Below are 17,321 nucleotides of genomic sequence, written 5' to 3'. Positions count from 1 at the left end.
TGCTAGAGCTGCCCCGTTCAACTGTAAGTGCTGTTATTGTGAAGTGGAAACGTCTAGGAGCAACAACGGCTCAGCCAAAAAGTGGTAGGCTACACAAGCTCACAGATCGGGACCGCCGAGTGCTGAAGTGTGCAGCACATAAAAATCGTCTGTCCTTGGTTACAACACTCACTACCGAGTTCCAAACTGCCTCTGGAAGCAACGTCATCACAACTGTTCATTGGGAGCTTCATGAAATAGATTTCCATGGCCGAGCAGCCGCACACAAGCCCAAGATCACCATGCACAATGCCAAGCCTCGGCTGGAGTGGTGTAAAACTCGCCGCTATTGGACTCTGGAGCAGTGGAAACGCATTTTCTGGAGTGATGAATCACGCTTCAACATCTGTCAGTCCGACAGATTAATCTGTGTTTAGCGGATTCCAGGAGAACGCTACCTGCCAAATGCATAGTGCCGACTATAAAGTTTGGTGGAGGAGGAATAATGGTCTGGGGCTGTTTTTCAATGTTTGGGCTAGGCCCCTTAGTTCCACTGAAGGGAAATCTTAACGCTACAGCATACTATGACATTCTAGATGATTCTGTGCTTCCAATTTTGTGGCAACAATTTGGGGAAGGCCCTTTCCTGTTTCAGCATGGCAATGCCCCCATGCACAAAGTGAGGTCCATACAGAAATGGTTTGTCGGGATCGGTTTGGAAGAACTTGACTGGCCAGCACAGAGCCCTGACCTCAACCCCATAGAAAACTTTTGTGATGAATTGGAACGCAGGCTGCGAGCCAGGCCTAATCGCCCAAAATCAGTGCCCAACCTCACTAATGCGCTTGTGGCTAAGTGGAAGCAAGTCCCTGCAGCTGTGTTCCAACATCTAGTGGAAAGCCTTCCCAGAAGAGTGGTGGCTGTTATAGCAGCAAATGGGGGACCAACTCCATATTAATGCCCATAATTTTGGAATGAGATGTTCGACGAGCAGGTGTCGACATACTTTCAGCCATGTAGTGTATTTACTTTGATGCATTTTACTGTACGTATGTGCATACAGTACAGTAGATGGCGGTAAAGTAATTTCACTTGGCTAAACCTGCATGCTAAATAGATGAAGAAGAATTTCTTGCCCAATTGGCAAAAATCGTCTGTACTCCGCGCGTGCGTGTTTGAAATATGATAATGTTGTTGATATGCTATGCTAGCTAGCTAGTGGAGTTGTTTTTGCATATTAGGTTACCATTAACTTTACTCTCTTCACTGTCTCGCCACTGTATCAAGATAAACCAGAAAACGCTCCGCATGAAGGGCTGATGGAAAACGCAAGAGATTCGGTGAGCGCTATTATTGTGTTCTGTGTAAATTTCTGGTGTAATCTTATTTCCCCTTTCTTTGTTGTGGTTGTCAGACTGCAGCAGCTAGTTTAGCTAGCAAGGCTAGGCATTAGTAGTGCCAGATAGTTACTGTAGCTGCAGAAAATAAAACAGACAGCTTTATTCCAGCATTGCCTGCTTTTCAATTGTTTTATCAAGCTAGCCGTTGTTGTTGGCATGCTGTTGTGCTGCTTCTTCAACGATCCTCCAACATTCTAGGGCAGCTTCTCCGCTTGAATAACGGGCTAGATCCAGCAGCTACCATTAACGTTACGTTAGCTGGCTAGCAAATAATTGCAAGAAGGCAGGCCCGTCATATTAAATAGACCGCACTGCAGTGATTTTTGCGGCTGTATTGGGGTCTCTTGCAGACTTTAATTCCTGGGGATATCAGGTCATGGGCCAGTGCGTGCAGCTGTCATTTCAATGTTGTGCTTTGGCAACAGAGGTTCTGAATAGAAAGGGGGCGGTGCACCATCGATGACATTAGCTATCTGTTACTGCAGTGCAAAGTGTTTGTCATGTAGCTTGCTTGCTGTATGTTGTCGCTGTTTTGATCACTGAGAACAGACTTGTTTTAGTGTGAAAATGGTAAGTGAGCTACCACCAGATATGTGGTTGTGGGTGTCACGGTTATAATTGGTTAACATGTTGAGCTCTGAGCAATTTCCATGTTGGTTCAATGCAGTGCTATTCATAGATTAATTAATTGGTATGTTGCTATTGAATTGACATGTTGTACTTTCAAAGTCTCCTTCACTCTTCATTCTGTCCGTGTTGCATGGAAACATTGCACATAGGTTACATATTCTCTTGGGCCTCTATATGTAGGCTTATCTAACAAGGTTTATGGATGCAGTGATTGCTTTGCCTTTATCAGAAAAAATGATCAGCAGTAGGTTATCATGCAAAGCAACCACCTGTTGTGGCATGCGGGTAAGTGAGACTGCATTGACTGCGCTGTGCTAGCTCTAACTGACACAATCCTCTCTCTCCTACAGGCTGAACGGACTGTTCGTTCAGAAAGGAAGAGGCGGGACTCGTTTGGGATGTTCGATGGCTATGACAGCTGCAGTGAGGATTCCAGCAGTAGCTCGAGCTCAGAGGACAGTGATGAAGAGGTGCCCTCCCTCCCTGCCAGCCTGCCCATCATCAAGACCAACGGCCAGGTCTACACCTACCCCGATGGGAAGGCAGGAATGGGTTAGTAGTACTGTGGCTGCCTCTGCCTATTGAACATAGCCGCTGATGGTGTTATTACAGGGTTGAATTGAGATTTTAGCATTGTAGTATATGGCCATCTCTTCGACTGAACAGTACTCGCACCTTGGTATCCCTCCGTGTGTGTGTGTGTGTGTGTGTGTGTGTGTGTGTGTGTGTGTGTGTGTGTGTGTGTGTGTGTGTGTGTGTGTGTGTGTGTGTGTGTTTCACTCTCCTCAGCCACCTGTGAGATGTGTGGGATGGTTGGAGTGAGAGATGCTTTCTACTCCAAAACCAAGCGCTTCTGCAGTGTATCCTGTTCAAGGAGTTACTCATCCAACTCTAAAAAAGCCAGCATACTGGCCAGACTGCAGGTAACAGCAAACTGCACTAAGTCTACTTCTATTGTCCTTGTATGTTCCTCTATAACCACCATTTTAAGTTGAATTGACATTGAAAAGGTGTGAAAACAGGCTGTATTTATTTCATTAGAATTCCTTCCTCTGTGTATCATCCTCTGTGTATCTATAAGTAGCTATGTTTCCATTAACTGGTCCAGTGATTTTTGTTGGTGTTGTTGACATTTAGAAAGTATAGAACATTTTTCCGTATAGAAAATAGATGCAACAGTTGCCTGCTACAGTTTCCATTTAACTATCTTGTCGATTTAAAAATGTCTGGACGTACTGACGTTACACCAAAAAAAGAATACAAATGCAGTGGTTAAAGTGTTTACATGAACCTTTTAGGCAAATTGAGCATTAATAAATTGCTGACAGCTTGTATACCCTCCCAGCTATGCGTTTCATGTCTCAGGTAGCCCGCGAAAGCCAGCATGGATATACTGCAATAATTTACTAATATTTGTCATATTCTAATAATTATCATGTTCCAACGTATTGCAACGGTGAAAAAATAGAATTTGTCAGCAATGGGTATTTAGAATTAAATGTTGAGTGGATCGTTTTTGTTAGGGCTACGTGACGACATCATGTGCCCCACGAACATTCAAAATTATTTGGCAATCCTCTTTTCAAAAAACAGTTTCCATCATAATTTGTCGCAATAAAGAAAGTTAGACAGAAAAAAAATCCATCCCAGTCGAACTGATACAAATGGTGTTTGATTGATTTGATTGATTTGTTGATCTTTAGAAAATGTATTCTATAATCTGCCGTTTCCTTTACACACGTCGCAATGATTTATTTTGTCGAATAAACCTGGGACAAAGGAAACCTGCCTGGCTTGTATGCTTCTTCTTCTATCTCTCTCAATATTCATTCCTTTATTATTATTTTCAAAGGGTAAACCACCAACGAAAAAGGCTAAAGTATTACAGAAGCAGCCTCTCATGGCGAAGTTGGCTGCCTATGCCCAGTACCAAGCCAACCAACAGAATCAAGTCAAGTCAAAAACAGGTAAGTTCCATGTAAAAGTTCATGACATGTGAAATGCATTTATTACCAATTACAAATGACAACAATTACAATGACTACAGTATAGGTGCAACAGTCTTCAAGGATGATTCTACTAGGACTAGATTGAGATGATGTCTTTCTCACTGTAAATAAAGAAGGTGACGATAATAAGGTAGTCGACTTTTGTTATCTACCTCTCATGACGATACTTGTGGTGGTTGCAGTGATTCCTGTGAAAGGCTTTGATTGGGGACGCTACATAGGCACCGGCGACATTAACGGGGCACCCGTCGGCTGTTTCAAACATGTAAGCAACGCTCAGCTCAAACACTCCAAAGGGTTGCTGATGAAAAGGGACAGTGTATGGAAGTCAGAACATGTAGACACAGCCAATATGGTATATCTTAACTGACATTATACTTTTAAAGTAGAGATCACGCTCAGTGGATGAATGATGCAAGCATCTATGGTTGCCTCTCATGATGAGTGCTTATTAAGGGACTAATATTACAATAAATACGAAGTAATTGAATTTCAGCTTGCGCCTTTCTTGTTTTGTTATAAAGAAGTAGATTCTTCTAGATATTAGAATGTGTTGATTTGTAACCCTGTAAGACTTTTTATGCTCCAGTACAACGAAACTCAACAGAGCAAGTATGTTAGAATATACACTGCCATTCCAAAGTTTGGGGTCTCTTAGAAATGTCCTTGTTTTTGAAAGAAAAGCACATTTTTTTTGTCCATTAAAATAACATCAAATTCATCAGAAATACAGTGTAGACATTGTTTATGTTGTGAATGACTATTGTAGCTGGAAACGGCAGATAAAAAAAAAAAACATTTTAATGGAATATCTACATAGGCGTACAGAGGCCCATTATTAGCAACCATCACTCCTGTGTTCCAATGCCACGTTGTGTTAGCTAATCCAAGTTTATCATTTTAAAAGACTAATTGACGCTGCCTAATGATCAATTAGCCTTTTTAAAATGATAAACTTGGATTAGCTAACACAACGTGCCATTGGAACACAGGAGTGATGGTTGCTGATAAATGGGCCTCTGTACGCCTATGTAGATATTCCATTAAAAATCAGCAGTTTCCAGCTACAATAGTCATTTACAACATTAACAATGTCTACACTGTATTTCTGATCAATTTGATGTTATTTTAATGGACAAAAAAATTGCTTTTCTTTAAAAATCAAGGACATTTCTAAGTGACCCCAAACTTTTGAATGGTAGTGTACCTCATCTCCATTGACCCATCAAACAGTGTGATGAAAACATCGTTTTTGTTGTTTTTTACATTATTGAAGCTGCACTAATTGTGAGGATATGTGACAATGAAGAATATTAGCTTGCCATGATGAGTTTGGTTGTTTTAATTAACAGCTGTCCTTTTTGAGTGGACATATTTGTATTGTGATGATGTCATTCTCTGTGTTCAGCATGTGTTGTCTTCTCTGCCTTAGGTTCCCATGGGAACTTCTTGGGGTGACCTTGCAGAAGGGGTGAGGGTAGAGGTGCCCAATACAGACAGCGGCCTGCCAATGAAAGTGTACTGGATAGCAGGAGTTATCAAATTAGCAGGTAACAAAGCAGCCCCAGAGAATCCTCTTCACTCTAAAATGCACCTGGTTGGCCTCCTAGATGACGGTGTACTTTCTCTGCATTCATTGTTTTCATCAAACTCTGTTTACACATAGACATGTTACACTTAGATGTAGCCTACACACAATGCTTGGAAACATAGATACATCTCTCATCCACAATACTCCTATGATTAGATTTTTAATGGTATTTCAGGAAAAAAAGAATCTGAAAATCACAAATAAGGTTCAGTGGTTTTCCTAATTTTAAAACATTATTGTGTTTCTCTCCACAGGCTTTAAGGCACTGCTACGGTACGAGGGGTTTGATGGTGACTCTGGCAGGGATTTCTGGTGTAACATCTGTGTCCCTGACATCCACCCGGTGGGGTGGTGTGCAGCAGGAGGAAAGCCTCTGGTTCCTCCCAAGTGTAAGACTAACAGAGGGAATAGTACTGTACTTTGTTTTGCCAAGATAAGGATATAGGCTGTGCTACAAGTGTTCAGTCATTTATCATTTCTGACCGGTTTGAGAGAATCATTTCTAATCTTTGCCAAACGTTGTCTGACTGTTTCACCTTAGCCATTCAGCACAAGTGCACCAACTGGAAAGCGTTTCTTGTGAAATGCCTAACAGGAGCAAAGACTCTACCTATTGATTTCTCCACCAAGGTGAGCTACAACTCTACATCACAAGACACTCCAACACCTCACTCATAGTCCAAACATGCATCAAATATCAATGTGAGAAGATGAATATGCTTGTATTATTTCCACAAATGCAACACTAATAACCTTATGGCACTACCAGTACAAACATGCATTGCATGTATTATTGTAGAGTGACATATTCTATAATGCCTAACAGGATTGTCAAGTAACCTTGTAGAATCTTCACCTCCTCACCCTTCCACAGGTGCAGCAGAGCATGCAGTTCCCCTTTAAGAAACTGATGCGTGTGGAGGTGGTGGATAAGACTCATCTGTGCCGGACGCGGGTGGCCCTGGTAGAGCAGGTGATCGGAGGTCGGCTTCGGCTCGTCTACGAGGAGTGCGAGGACGGCTCGGACGACTTCTGGTGCCACATGTACAGCCCACTGATACACAGCATCGGCTGGTCCCGCGGCATTGGACACCGCTTCAAGAGATCTGGTCAGTGACATAGTGGGGAGGGCACGCGGGACTAGGCACGCGGGTCTTACACATAAGTGTAAAGATTTGCTTAAGGTTTAAGGATCCTGAAAAGTTCAACATGGATGAAACACTTACAGGCACTTTAAGATTCTAGTTGTTTCCGTATGATTTATATTTGATTCGAAGGCTCTTCCTTTATTTTGGTGTTTCAAATGTTCATGATATTATTGTTTCAGATGTTTCAAAGAAACTTGATGGCCAAGTAGATGCCCCAGGACAGCTTTTTGCGAAAGTGAGTTAAAATAAATGGTTCAATCTGCCACTTGACTCAGTTGATTCGAAGATTTTTCTGGTCTCTTGACATTTTGTTTGATACGTGGCACAATCTCTCTCAGGTGAAGGATGTTGACCAGAGTGGGGAGTGGTTTAAAGATGGCATGAAGCTGGAGGCTATTGACCCTCTGAATCTATCAGCTATTTGTGTTGCTACTGTCAGAAAGGTAAGCCTTATAATGGTGATGAGAAATATGACTGACAGAGAAATGAGGGAAATAAAGACAAATGAACTTGCACATGTAACAGATTTGTGCACATTCACACTCCCTGCCTTCTCTTCCTCCAGGTCTTGGCGGATGGATACCTCATGATCGGAATTGATGGTTCCGAGGCGGCTGATGGTTCTGACTGGTTCTGCTATCACTCCACCTCTCCCTCTATCTTTCCTGCTGGATTCTGTGAAATCAACACAATTGAACTCACCCCTCCACGTGGTACATACTGAATTGCATTACATTGTGTGGTAAAAGCATCATCACAATTGTCTATTTGAGTTTATTTGTAGTACCAAGAGAGTGCACACCACTGATTCTCACCTCACAGTGGCTATTTAAATTGGCCAGCCAGTTGCTGTTACTTGTAGCCTCAATAAGTAAGTCTTTTCTGCAGGGTACACAAAACTCCCATTCAGATGGTTTGACTACCTCAGGGAAACGGGTTCAGTGGCAGCTCCGGTGAAGCTCTTTAACAAGGTAACCTTGTTCAGCTTTTGGTCTGCTAGCTATTTTGCCTGTTAGCTCGTTTTGGCTCTTTACTTTTGTTCTCAGTCTGTTAGTTGGACTGAATTTGTTGTCAAAACCAACTACTTGCTTGTCTGAGTAACCCTTTTTACATTTTTCACCTGTTGGATTTCATCTATTTGAAGTTGGATTGTTTTTGCACTTTGGCTTTTTCAAATTGCTTGATTTCTCTCAGTAGTGTAGTCGTTACAGGATATTAGTCCAAATAAGGATGACCAAGCGCATCTGAGTGCAGTGAAGTTAAGACTAGTAGCCCACCAATGTACAACGTCGTATGCTTGTATTTGTAGTGTTATGACAAATTCCCTGAGTCCACCTGCTGAATGTCCCCTTCTCTTTCTTGACTCTGAAGGAAGTTCCAAACCATGGGTTCCGCCCTGGCATGAAGCTGGAGGCTGTGGACCTGATGGAGCCCCGGCTGGTGTGTGTTGCCACAGTGACACGTATTGTACATAGACTGCTGCGCATCCATTTTGACGGCTGGGAGGACGAGTATGATCAGTGGGTGGACTGTGAATCACCTGACCTCTACCCTGTGGGCTGGTGTCAGCTGACTGGCTACCAGCTACAGCCACCAGCTGTGCTCGGTGAGTTTTATTGGGATTTTTCAGCATTTATTCACAAACAAAAACAACCAAGAGAAACAGTCAAAACACAGAAACCTTCAGATAACCAAAACACTGCGACTTTAACACCAAACCTTTAATCTGAAACGAATCCTAGTAATGTAGGAAAAATGAGCTAAAGCATTGGCTTTTTTTTGAATGAGTTGAGACGAGCTGTGCTGCACGAATGTATGAATGAATGAGTTGTTCTCTGGTTTGTGCTTTTTTTCCAGCGTCTAGAGAGTTCCCTCCGAGTGTGACAAAGCAGAAGAAGAAATCCCAGCAGTACAAAGGCCAAAAGAAAAGTAGGTCATCCGCCCCCTCCCCCTGCACCCTCCCCCTCTCGTTACTGCCCCTGTGCCTCCACCTCCTCCAATGCACACTCCCCTTTCCCTCTTTCTTTCTCTATTTAAGGGCAAAGCTGCACTCGCCACGGCTCTTCACGATTCTTACTCTGCGGGCATCTCTATTCACACCAAAACAGAGCATTGAAACCAAGTCAAAACTCTCCTACACCGGATACATTTTTGTACCAGTGTGAAGCTGTTATTAGAGGATTAGACCTCAGGCTAAAGAAAATTCTCCAATGCCTGCAATAAAAGACCAATTATTTGATTATGTAGATATTTTTATAGTATGCTTGGTTTCTATATGTTCATTCGGTCTTTGTTAGTCATGCCGGACATTACGTCAAGCTTTTCCTGAATAACTTAGATTTCTAAGACATATTTACCTAGATAGATTTGAATTTGACCTTATTGATGATTAATAACACTTAAGTAGTCACACGTCAAAAGAGCAAAGGCATAAAAAAAACATGAGAAGGTAACAGAAGAGCTGATCAACCATTTTACCTTTTGTCTTGGTTTTTAGAGAGGAAGATCCCCATTGGTAAGAGACCAGTGAGTTTGTCGGGGGTGGTATTGAGTGGAGTGCCCCAGAGGAACCTTTCTGGAGACGAGAACATGACCCCGCCAGACTACTCATCTCCTCCCACGCCAGCATCTGCCCCTGGGACTGCACAGCCTTCCTCGGCAGCCCAGGAACTCAGCCCCAATGGAAAGCCAGGTAACCTAAACCAACCTGCTAACTGAACTCAAATTAGAAACCCATGTTAAGCCTGGTAGTTGGGTAGGGATGTCCTCTACTGAAAGAGAATGGTGTAGTAGGTCAAGTACTCTACCCCATCTCAACATCAACAATCTTGAACAAGGCAACTTATTTGCTCCATTATCTCCTGAGTTTTATAATTCATCCTCTCCTTCCTATTTATTTTCATACTTCTATACTGGCCCTCTTTCCTTTCCCAAGGGGTGACGCTGCAGCTGAAGGAGGAGGTTCAGGAGGCAGACGAGTTCACCTTCCCGCAGGGCACAGCCTCCGACCTGGAGAGCAACGGCTCCGGCGGAAGCTACTACATCAAGCAGGAGACCTGAGCCTCCATGGGGCACTGCTGCACCCACCAACGGAGGGCCAGCCTGGGGGCAAGAAGGAGCCAGTCCCCTCCCTCTCCCTCCACAGCACCAGAGACCATGGGCCCTGGGTGGCATCCCCACAACATTAACATGGAAGGTCACCAGGGGGCTCCAAGCTGTGCCCATAGAGACTTGGGACAGAGTGACTCAAAGACTAGTTCCAAACAGACAGCGCAAACGGGGAGAGGAGTGTAGAGAATAAAGGGAAAAAGAGAGGTGCGTGAACGACAATAACTTTACGTTTCAGTTCAGTTTTTTGTACTTCAACAAAAAAAAGAAGTTTTTATACGATTTTTTTCTAATCCGATATCTTTTTGTGCATCTCTCGTATTCGTTACTTTGAGGTAGGGTAATCTTTTGATGGATAAACTGTGATGTTTGTGAGTATACATAATCCAATTTTCCAAAAAACAGGGTGTATGTATGTAGGTATTGAATGGACTAAACCTTACTGGTATAAAACAATCACTCAGATATAAAGTAGCAACACCACCAATCAGCTTCATACCAGTTCTGCACATTCTACTAAGATTTGAGCAGCTTACCACATTCTCTGGATCTTGCGTTCCATTTGTGTGATAGCCAATAATGATTTACAGCTATCACTGGGACATTACCAAGGAGAATGTGGGAGAGCCCCAAATCTCTAGTTGACCCTTTTCTATCACTATATTTACCATGCCTTATTTAAAATATGTTTACAAATATTACTCCTTTTGGCCATCTGATTGCAGGCAACAACAAAAAATCTAATCTAAACAATTCTACTCTATGAAAAACAGGTGATCCACTGTGATAATATTTAGTTTTATCACGGTTTACTACACAATGATATGCAAACCTTGACTCTTGTGTCAAGTAATAGAGATCTATGTGAAATGTTTTATATCTAATGTATAGCATTATTCTACATGAATTATGTCATAACTCAGAGCGACACTATAAATATGAGTAGAGGAAATATTCAAGTCACTGTAATAGTCGGGCTGTGTTTCATCACTACCATCAACAACATGAGAACCGTTTTATCTAAATAGAGAATTTACTGTCTTTGTAAAAGATAAACTTAATAATAATGCCTTTTGCTCTACCTCTTTTAGAACTTTAATGTAATCTCCCGTTGCAAGGTTTTCAGATTCTGGTCAAACCACACGTAAAGGTGATTTTTCATTACAATTTAATTCACTTTGACAGCTATGTGTGCATATTTCCTAGTAAGTGATTGGTAGGCCTGGGCTAAATTGTCACACTCACTGACTCATGATCATACATTTTCTTCATAGGCCATCCTTTCATTGGGAGATATTAAATGAATGTCAATATTGATTTGTAAAAGAAAATATCACGTTAAATGTGTATTTATGAACAAAGCATGCAGTATATAACAGAGCCAATTTACAAACATGATATGGTGATTTATTTTGTGCCATATAAGAAATTAAAGAGGGATTATAATTTACATACTATATAAACTAACGACTGCACTCCGTTGTCTCACTTTATATACCAGTAAGGTTGACAATTTACTCTCAGGAAATCTTAGCGTATTGTATTATAGGCTTCTTCTTCCTTGTTAAGGTTATTGAGAAAGGTGTTGTCATTGGCTGTTGGCATGCTGAAATTAGACTTCAGAGATTGATGTGGTCAACAGTATTAACAAAATGTGTCAGTCCAAGATCGGTCTTAAAGTAAATGTGTCGCTTGGTAAACCATCTCACTAATGTAGAGACCTATCTGATTGTGATACACGGTCCCATTTTAAGTGGATTTGTCATATTCTGTCTCTAGAGGTAGGATTACCCTTCTGTATGTCACTGTTTGATAATGTGTCGGTGTTTGTTTTGAACTTTTCTTTTTTTGCAAAAATGTTCAGTTAAATGTTAGCTCTGTCGATTTTGTCTTACTGTATGTTTCAATGTCTGGTCCTGAGTGAAACTCAAACTAGTATTACAGTCTCAATGAAAATGTACATTTTACGCGCTGGCTGGTGTAAACCAGCTCAGGTGACCATGGTGATGCCAAAGGTCACTGTCAAGCAATAACGTCTTATCACAGTACTCTCCTAACGTTACATTTTACCCTAAATGTTATAATAATGAACAAGGTTTGACAGGCACACAGTAGCTAAATATATGGTAAAGAGGCATATATGTTGCAAATGCCCCTCAATTTCACCCTACATTAGGTTTGGGAGACAGTGAGATCATAAGCTTTTAGCTGTACTTTCACTCAAACTTCAGACTGTGCATCAAAGACCGAATGGTGGAAATATACATGACATTATGTTAATATATGGCATGACTGTTTTAAGGCGACAAACATTGTCTCCGTCGTCCTTGTAACACAAATGTTAGACACGAGAATCCATGGTATTTGAATGAAGAAAAAAATAAACGCACAAATGGACTCAATATAGGGCTACACTATTCTGATCATGACGTTTATTGATTTGAAATGCATTTCATCAATATTATAATCAATATAAAAGAACAAGACTATAGGGTGTGTTTGTTAAAACCAAAATATGTGCATGCAGCAGTGTGAACATCCTGTCCTCTTGTGCTTAACTAGTTGGTCTTGGTTTATGTGTAACTGTTGGTCTTTGCACTAACACAGGTCTGTGTGCTTGTTTCTATTGTTAAACCCCTTCATCATATTGTCTTTGTATTCTGGTGCTATATATATATATATTTGATAAAGTCATAACCTTTTAAGAATGAAATGATTTTCAGAAACTGTTACCATAGTGGAGAAAGAGTTCTCTTCTTGTATTTTGGATACAACTATAATGAAAGATTTGTAATGAATTAACTGTCAAAACACAAAAAATCTGCATCCAAGTATATAGTTTTTGTTCCTTGGTTTCCATGGTAAATGTGCTGTGAACATGAAGTTTACTAAGCTATAGTGTATCAACTACAAAAGTTAAGATGTATTTGAAGATTTAGATGTTTACTTTCATTTAATATTTTTAATGAATCTTGCAGCATGTTTGTGGAAAAAGCATTAATGTAAAATAAATTATTCAAAACTTTTTTTTACACTGCATAAAAGTACAGTATTGAGAAGCTAGTGTCCATTGTTTCGTTAACCACACCATTAAATGGATACTTTGGGATTGATGTCCTTTATCTACTTCCCCAGAGTCAGGTGAACTCCTGGATACCATTTTTGTGTGTCCAGTAGGAAGGAAGTTACAGGTAGTTTCATGAGCCAGCACTGACTGGAAATCCATGGGATCTGCTAGCATGCCATGACTGGATGCTTTAATCAAGTCTAGGTCCAAGAGGCTTCTAATCAGCTTCTACCCTCAAGCCATAAGACTCCTGAACATCAAATGGCTACTCAGACTATTTGCATTGCCCACTTATTTTTAGGTATTTTCTTAACTGCACTGTTGGTTATGGGCTTGTAAGCATTTCACTACCTGTTGTATTTGGCGCATGTGACAAATTAAATTTGGATGTCTATGGGTATCTGCTAGCATGCTATGACTGGAAGTCTATGGTGTCTGCTAGCAGACCTATAGACTTCATTGCGCTAAAGTTTCCTGAGCCAATGCCAACTTACTCCATACTGGACAGAACACTTAATACGAGTTCATCCAACACTGGGGGAAGAAGTCAGAATGGCCTCCCAAAATGACTGTCAAGAAGCTGTTCACAATGAATCATGCAAGTAATCTGGATTTAAATGTTGGCGTGCCCTCAAACCCAACTTGTGCCTCTAATCAGGTTTACACCTGGGACTCCAGGTGGGTGCAATTAAGGTTGAACACAACCAGCAAGCTCCAAACCTCAGGGTAAGTGTTGAATACCCCTGCTGTAGAGAATGTTACCAAGTTCAGCCAATGTAGCATATAGGGCAACAGCCAGCTTTGACAACTGGTGTATTGTCAAGTAACATCCAGAATGTTGCAGTTAACTTCCCATTTCAAGGCAAATATTTACTGCACTGTTGACCAAATAGGCCCATGTTTATTGCTACCAAAAACTCCCATATTGACTGACGCTTTCCAAACTTCCTACACTATGGTGGAATTGGCTTGACACAAGCTAACCCACTGCCCACTTTTAGATGCCCCCAATCACAGGTGTACTCAGAAAAGCTATAGAGGGCAATGCCTTAAATGGCATGTACATAACATCTTGCAAATATTTATTGAAATAATTCAGTAGCATGCCTTGCCATTGGTTTTGAATATATTGAAGCCCCTTCACTAGAGGCCCACATGCACTGAACAGAAGCTACTACCAATTAATGCTTACAAACTTTCCCAGTCCCCTACTAACAAAGCCCCTGAACAGTTTCAAAGTAAACTAGGAAGCCTCATGTATTCTACTCCATGATTTTTATTGACATTATTTTTAAGTGCTCTGAAGTCACAAAGTACATAAACACGTTCCAGATCAACAGCATTCAGAATTGGTTTGATGGGGTGTGAGATGAAAACTATTCCAGTTCAATTTTATTTACTCATACAGGAATCCATTTTGGCAGCTCTTGTACTCGACCATCTCCTCTGGCTTGAACCACAAGGCGATCTCCTTGTTGGCACTGTCGAGGGAGTCGCTGCCATGGATGATGTTCCTTTAACAGCAAAAGGAAACAAAATCAGCAACTCTGCATCATGGGCTTGAGGTTTATTGGAACTACAGTCAGCAGGGTATATTATATATGCCAGTTTGATTGTAGGAAATGCATTACAGCTTGATTGCATCAGATTCCTGTGCAATGATTCCTACACTTTCAGGTTGCACCTCTTGGTTGAACACTTACCAAATCAGATTCTGTATAAACAGGCATCAGTGGACACATACCTGCCAAGCGTGATGCAGAAGTCTCCGCGGATGCTGCCGGGCTTGGAGTCAGCAGGGTTGGTCTCTCCCAGCATCAATCTACCGTTCTTCACAACGTTCAGGCCTTCCCAGATCTGAAAGCAAAGGAAGATAAAATGACGCATTGAGAGCAGAATGATTAATTTTGTCACAACCACTGATCAAGAATATCAGATGTATTACGTTTGTGGCTTTACCAGTGAAACACTATGCATCTAGCAATGAGCAAGCACTTTCAAAGGGGCTGTGCGTAGTGCACGTGTTGGAAGGATAGTTACCATGGCAACAACGGGACCGGAGTGCATAAAGGCGCAAAGGCCGCCATAGAAGGGCATGTCCTTCAGGTCAATGTAGTGCTGCTTGACGAGATCCTCAGATGCCTGCAATCCACCCCAAAAAATTATTCAATGTCTCAAAATCAAGATTAGCAGTTAAATGCTGTTGAAACCTACTAGAAGCACCGCTGAATAGACAATGTTCCCATACCTGGATCATCTTCATGGCCACAAGCCTGAAGCCCCTCTGCTCAAAGCGCTTAATGATATCTCCCACAAGCCCCCTCTGGACACCATCGGGCTTGATGGCAATGAAGGTACGTTCGGTGTTGGACATGGTGCTGCAACATGAGGATATTAGAAATTAAGTGACTAAAAATGGCAGTGGGCCATCAGTGAAACACGTTAACAAAGGACAAATTGCCTAGTTTGTCTTGGAGATTCAAACTGAAATTGCTGAATTAGCTGGAGTAAGCCAGGCCACTGCACAACCCCTCAACCTTTGATCAATGTACAGCGCTTCAATGTCAACTAGAATGCTATGGAGTGAAGAGATGTACTGTAGCTAGTGAATGTGGCCAAGGACAGTACAAATCTATTCTCATCACCCACCGGAAAGTATTCCCACATGCCCATTCCATGCCTATGGGGTATTTGGTATGAACAATTTGCTTTCGTTGCCAAAGTGTTACTCATGTTACATACATGGGCAAACGAGGAGTTTGTTTCACTGGCATTGTAGCGTAGTTCTTGTCGCACAAAGTGACCTCATGCTTTAGTTTTGTTAGGTTGAAATCTATTAAAAGTAGGGTTCACTAGCCAACTGCAAACAGATGCTGCAGCAGTGTGACAGTGCAGTGATGAACTGTCCGTTGCAAACGTGACTTCGAAGGCTAATTTAAAAAAAAATTGTAATTCATAAGCCTTAACCTGTATTAAACAGTCATCTAAGATCACAACCACACCCTGCGGAATCAGACGAATTGTGTAGTTAGTTTAATTACTACATCGCGATGGACTGAATGTTGAATAGGCCTAGGCAGCAAACGAAAAGTAGCAAGTTAATGTGTTACGTCCAGATTTAATACAGATCTGTGTGTTTGACGGCATTAATATAACTTTCAAAGCGAGCTAAGGACGTTAGCAGCGCCATGAACTTGAGCACATTTCATTGTTGAAAGCGGCCATATTTGGTACAGATGCCATGCCACATGGCCCGGCATTCCACTGTCGTTTAACGAAATACATTCCAAGTAGATTAAAGTCCGGCTTAATTGTAAAGTACTTCTCACCTAACACTGAGTTTATAGTAACAGATAATTGGATTATGGTAACCTGTAAGGCTAAGCTAATTAGCTATGTAAATAAGCAAATTTCACCCCGCAAATCAGTAACGTTGGGTGAAACTGAAATGCACAGCCCCGGTGGTGTTATCTAACGCGTTACATTTTCAATTAACTAGTTATAAACTACTGCAAGTCATTGGTTTACTATTAGGATGGGACTTAACTGTCACCCAATGCATGTCAATTATCTGGTTAACTTAGTTGGGTAGAAACGGGCGAAGAACCACGCCGTTGCGTGGCATGCTAGCTAGCTAGTCGATGCGAAAAGCAGAACACAAGCGACATCCACCAACTTCCTAAAAACATGAAAGGAATAGAACCGCAACGATAGAGAAACGTAAAACACAACGCTGTGAGTAAATGCAAAATGAAGGGCGTTGTGGCCCCACCAGTCAAGCAGCATACCTTTAAAGTTGATGTGTTGAGACTGACAGAAGACCCGTGAGACAACCGTTCTTGGAAGGGGAACAATCAGTGAGGACGAGAAGATGTTGAGAGCTAGTTTATAAAGGCTGCCGAGTGAATGGGTGGGGCTTGGATGAGGTCAAAAATTGATTGACATGTTGCGTGCCTTTTAATCATCCATGTTCTTCTGGGCGTTCTAGCGCAACACAACAGTTAATGGTTGCGTGATATCCACATGTGCTGTCACATATTCGAGTCTAGACAATGGTTGATATCAGCACACTAACCAAAACGGTATCTGTTGCAAGGGGTGGGTGGGTTTTGAAATGGGTGGACATGTTTTATTTTTTATCAAAGAAACAGGTGTAGGTGTAAATATATCAGAGCCTCACATTTTACAAACACACTATGAAACTATTTTCCTTTACATATTTTGGATGAGGTCTACTTGTGGTGGCCGAAACATGTTTTATGAGGCAGAATTGATTTGGCTGGAATAGTGTCTAGTCTGGTATCTGTTGATGTCATTTAAGCAATAATTCCTGAGAACCCGGGAATTATTGTGTGACAACTCACGACAAGGGCTGTTTTCATTCTTGAT

At 41.5% G+C, this 17,321-nt stretch overlaps 2 protein-coding genes across 4 annotated transcripts; one reads left to right on the top strand and one right to left on the bottom strand.

The window, feature by feature from the left end:
* The first annotated feature begins 1,129 nt into the window (after nucleotides 1-1,129).
* LOC106607505 (MBT domain-containing protein 1) lies at nucleotides 1,130-12,897 on the top strand. 3 transcript variants are annotated; one of them, XM_014204511.3, is made up of 17 exons: nucleotides 1,130-1,319; nucleotides 2,360-2,561; nucleotides 2,799-2,932; nucleotides 3,862-3,976; nucleotides 4,201-4,283; nucleotides 5,451-5,568; nucleotides 5,864-5,998; nucleotides 6,151-6,239; nucleotides 6,484-6,718; nucleotides 6,937-6,992; nucleotides 7,096-7,200; nucleotides 7,323-7,470; nucleotides 7,646-7,728; nucleotides 8,129-8,363; nucleotides 8,615-8,686; nucleotides 9,255-9,449; nucleotides 9,693-12,897. In XM_014204511.3, the coding sequence occupies exons 1-17, from the start codon at nucleotides 1,299-1,301 to the stop codon at nucleotides 9,815-9,817; spliced, it is 2,151 nt and encodes a 716-aa protein (XP_014059986.1). In that variant the 5' UTR covers nucleotides 1,130-1,298; the 3' UTR covers nucleotides 9,818-12,897. The 3 variants fall into 3 exon arrangements, with proteins under 3 accessions (XP_014059986.1, XP_014059988.1, XP_014059987.1); XM_014204512.3 differs by lacking the exon at nucleotides 1,130-1,319 and adding an exon at nucleotides 1,853-1,949; XM_014204513.3 differs by lacking the exon at nucleotides 9,693-12,897 and having other exon boundaries at nucleotides 8,796-9,347.
* A 1,297-nt stretch (nucleotides 12,898-14,194) lies between these two features.
* Nucleotides 14,195-16,778, bottom strand: ndka (Nucleoside diphosphate kinase A). Its single transcript, NM_001141244.1, has 5 exons — nucleotides 16,721-16,778; nucleotides 15,181-15,310; nucleotides 14,973-15,074; nucleotides 14,677-14,789; nucleotides 14,195-14,446 (listed from the first exon to the last, which is right to left on the bottom strand). Exons 2-5 carry the CDS (start codon nucleotides 15,304-15,306, stop codon nucleotides 14,329-14,331), a joined length of 459 nt encoding a protein of 152 aa, NP_001134716.1. The 5' UTR covers nucleotides 15,307-15,310; nucleotides 16,721-16,778; the 3' UTR covers nucleotides 14,195-14,328.
* Nucleotides 16,779-17,321: the final 543 nt, after the last annotated feature.

The sequence above is a fragment of the Salmo salar genome, chromosome 06 (genome assembly GCF_965601325.2).
Source record: "Salmo salar chromosome 06, fSalSal1, whole genome shotgun sequence".
In the NCBI taxonomy this organism is placed as follows: Eukaryota; Metazoa; Chordata; class Actinopteri; order Salmoniformes; family Salmonidae; genus Salmo; species Salmo salar.
The sequence above is the reverse complement of the archived record's forward strand: the minus strand, read 5'-3'. Positions and strand labels throughout refer to the sequence as shown.

What these genes read in the sequence shown, in the direction of transcription:
- LOC106607505 (XM_014204511.3), top strand. Translation starts at nt 1,299, where the DNA reads ATGGAAAACGCAAGAGATTCG. An exon ending in AGGAGTTATCAAATTAGCAG is followed by an intron (nt 5,569 to 5,863) that starts GTAACAAAGCAG and finishes TTCTCTCCACAG; the next exon opens with GCTTTAAGGCACTGCTACGG. An exon ending in CAGGACAGCTTTTTGCGAAA is followed by an intron (nt 6,993 to 7,095) that starts GTGAGTTAAAAT and finishes AATCTCTCTCAG; the next exon opens with GTGAAGGATGTTGACCAGAG.
- ndka (NM_001141244.1), bottom strand. Translation starts at nt 15,306, where the DNA reads ATGTCCAACACCGAACGTACCTTCATTGCCATCAAGCCCGATGGTGTC. An exon ending in CCGGTCCCGTTGTTGCCATG is followed by an intron (nt 14,790 to 14,972) that starts GTAACTATCCTT and finishes CTTTGCTTTCAG; the next exon opens with ATCTGGGAAGGCCTGAACGT. An exon ending in TTCTGCATCACGCTTGGCAG is followed by an intron (nt 14,447 to 14,676) that starts GTATGTGTCCAC and finishes TTGCTGTTAAAG; the next exon opens with GAACATCATCCATGGCAGCG.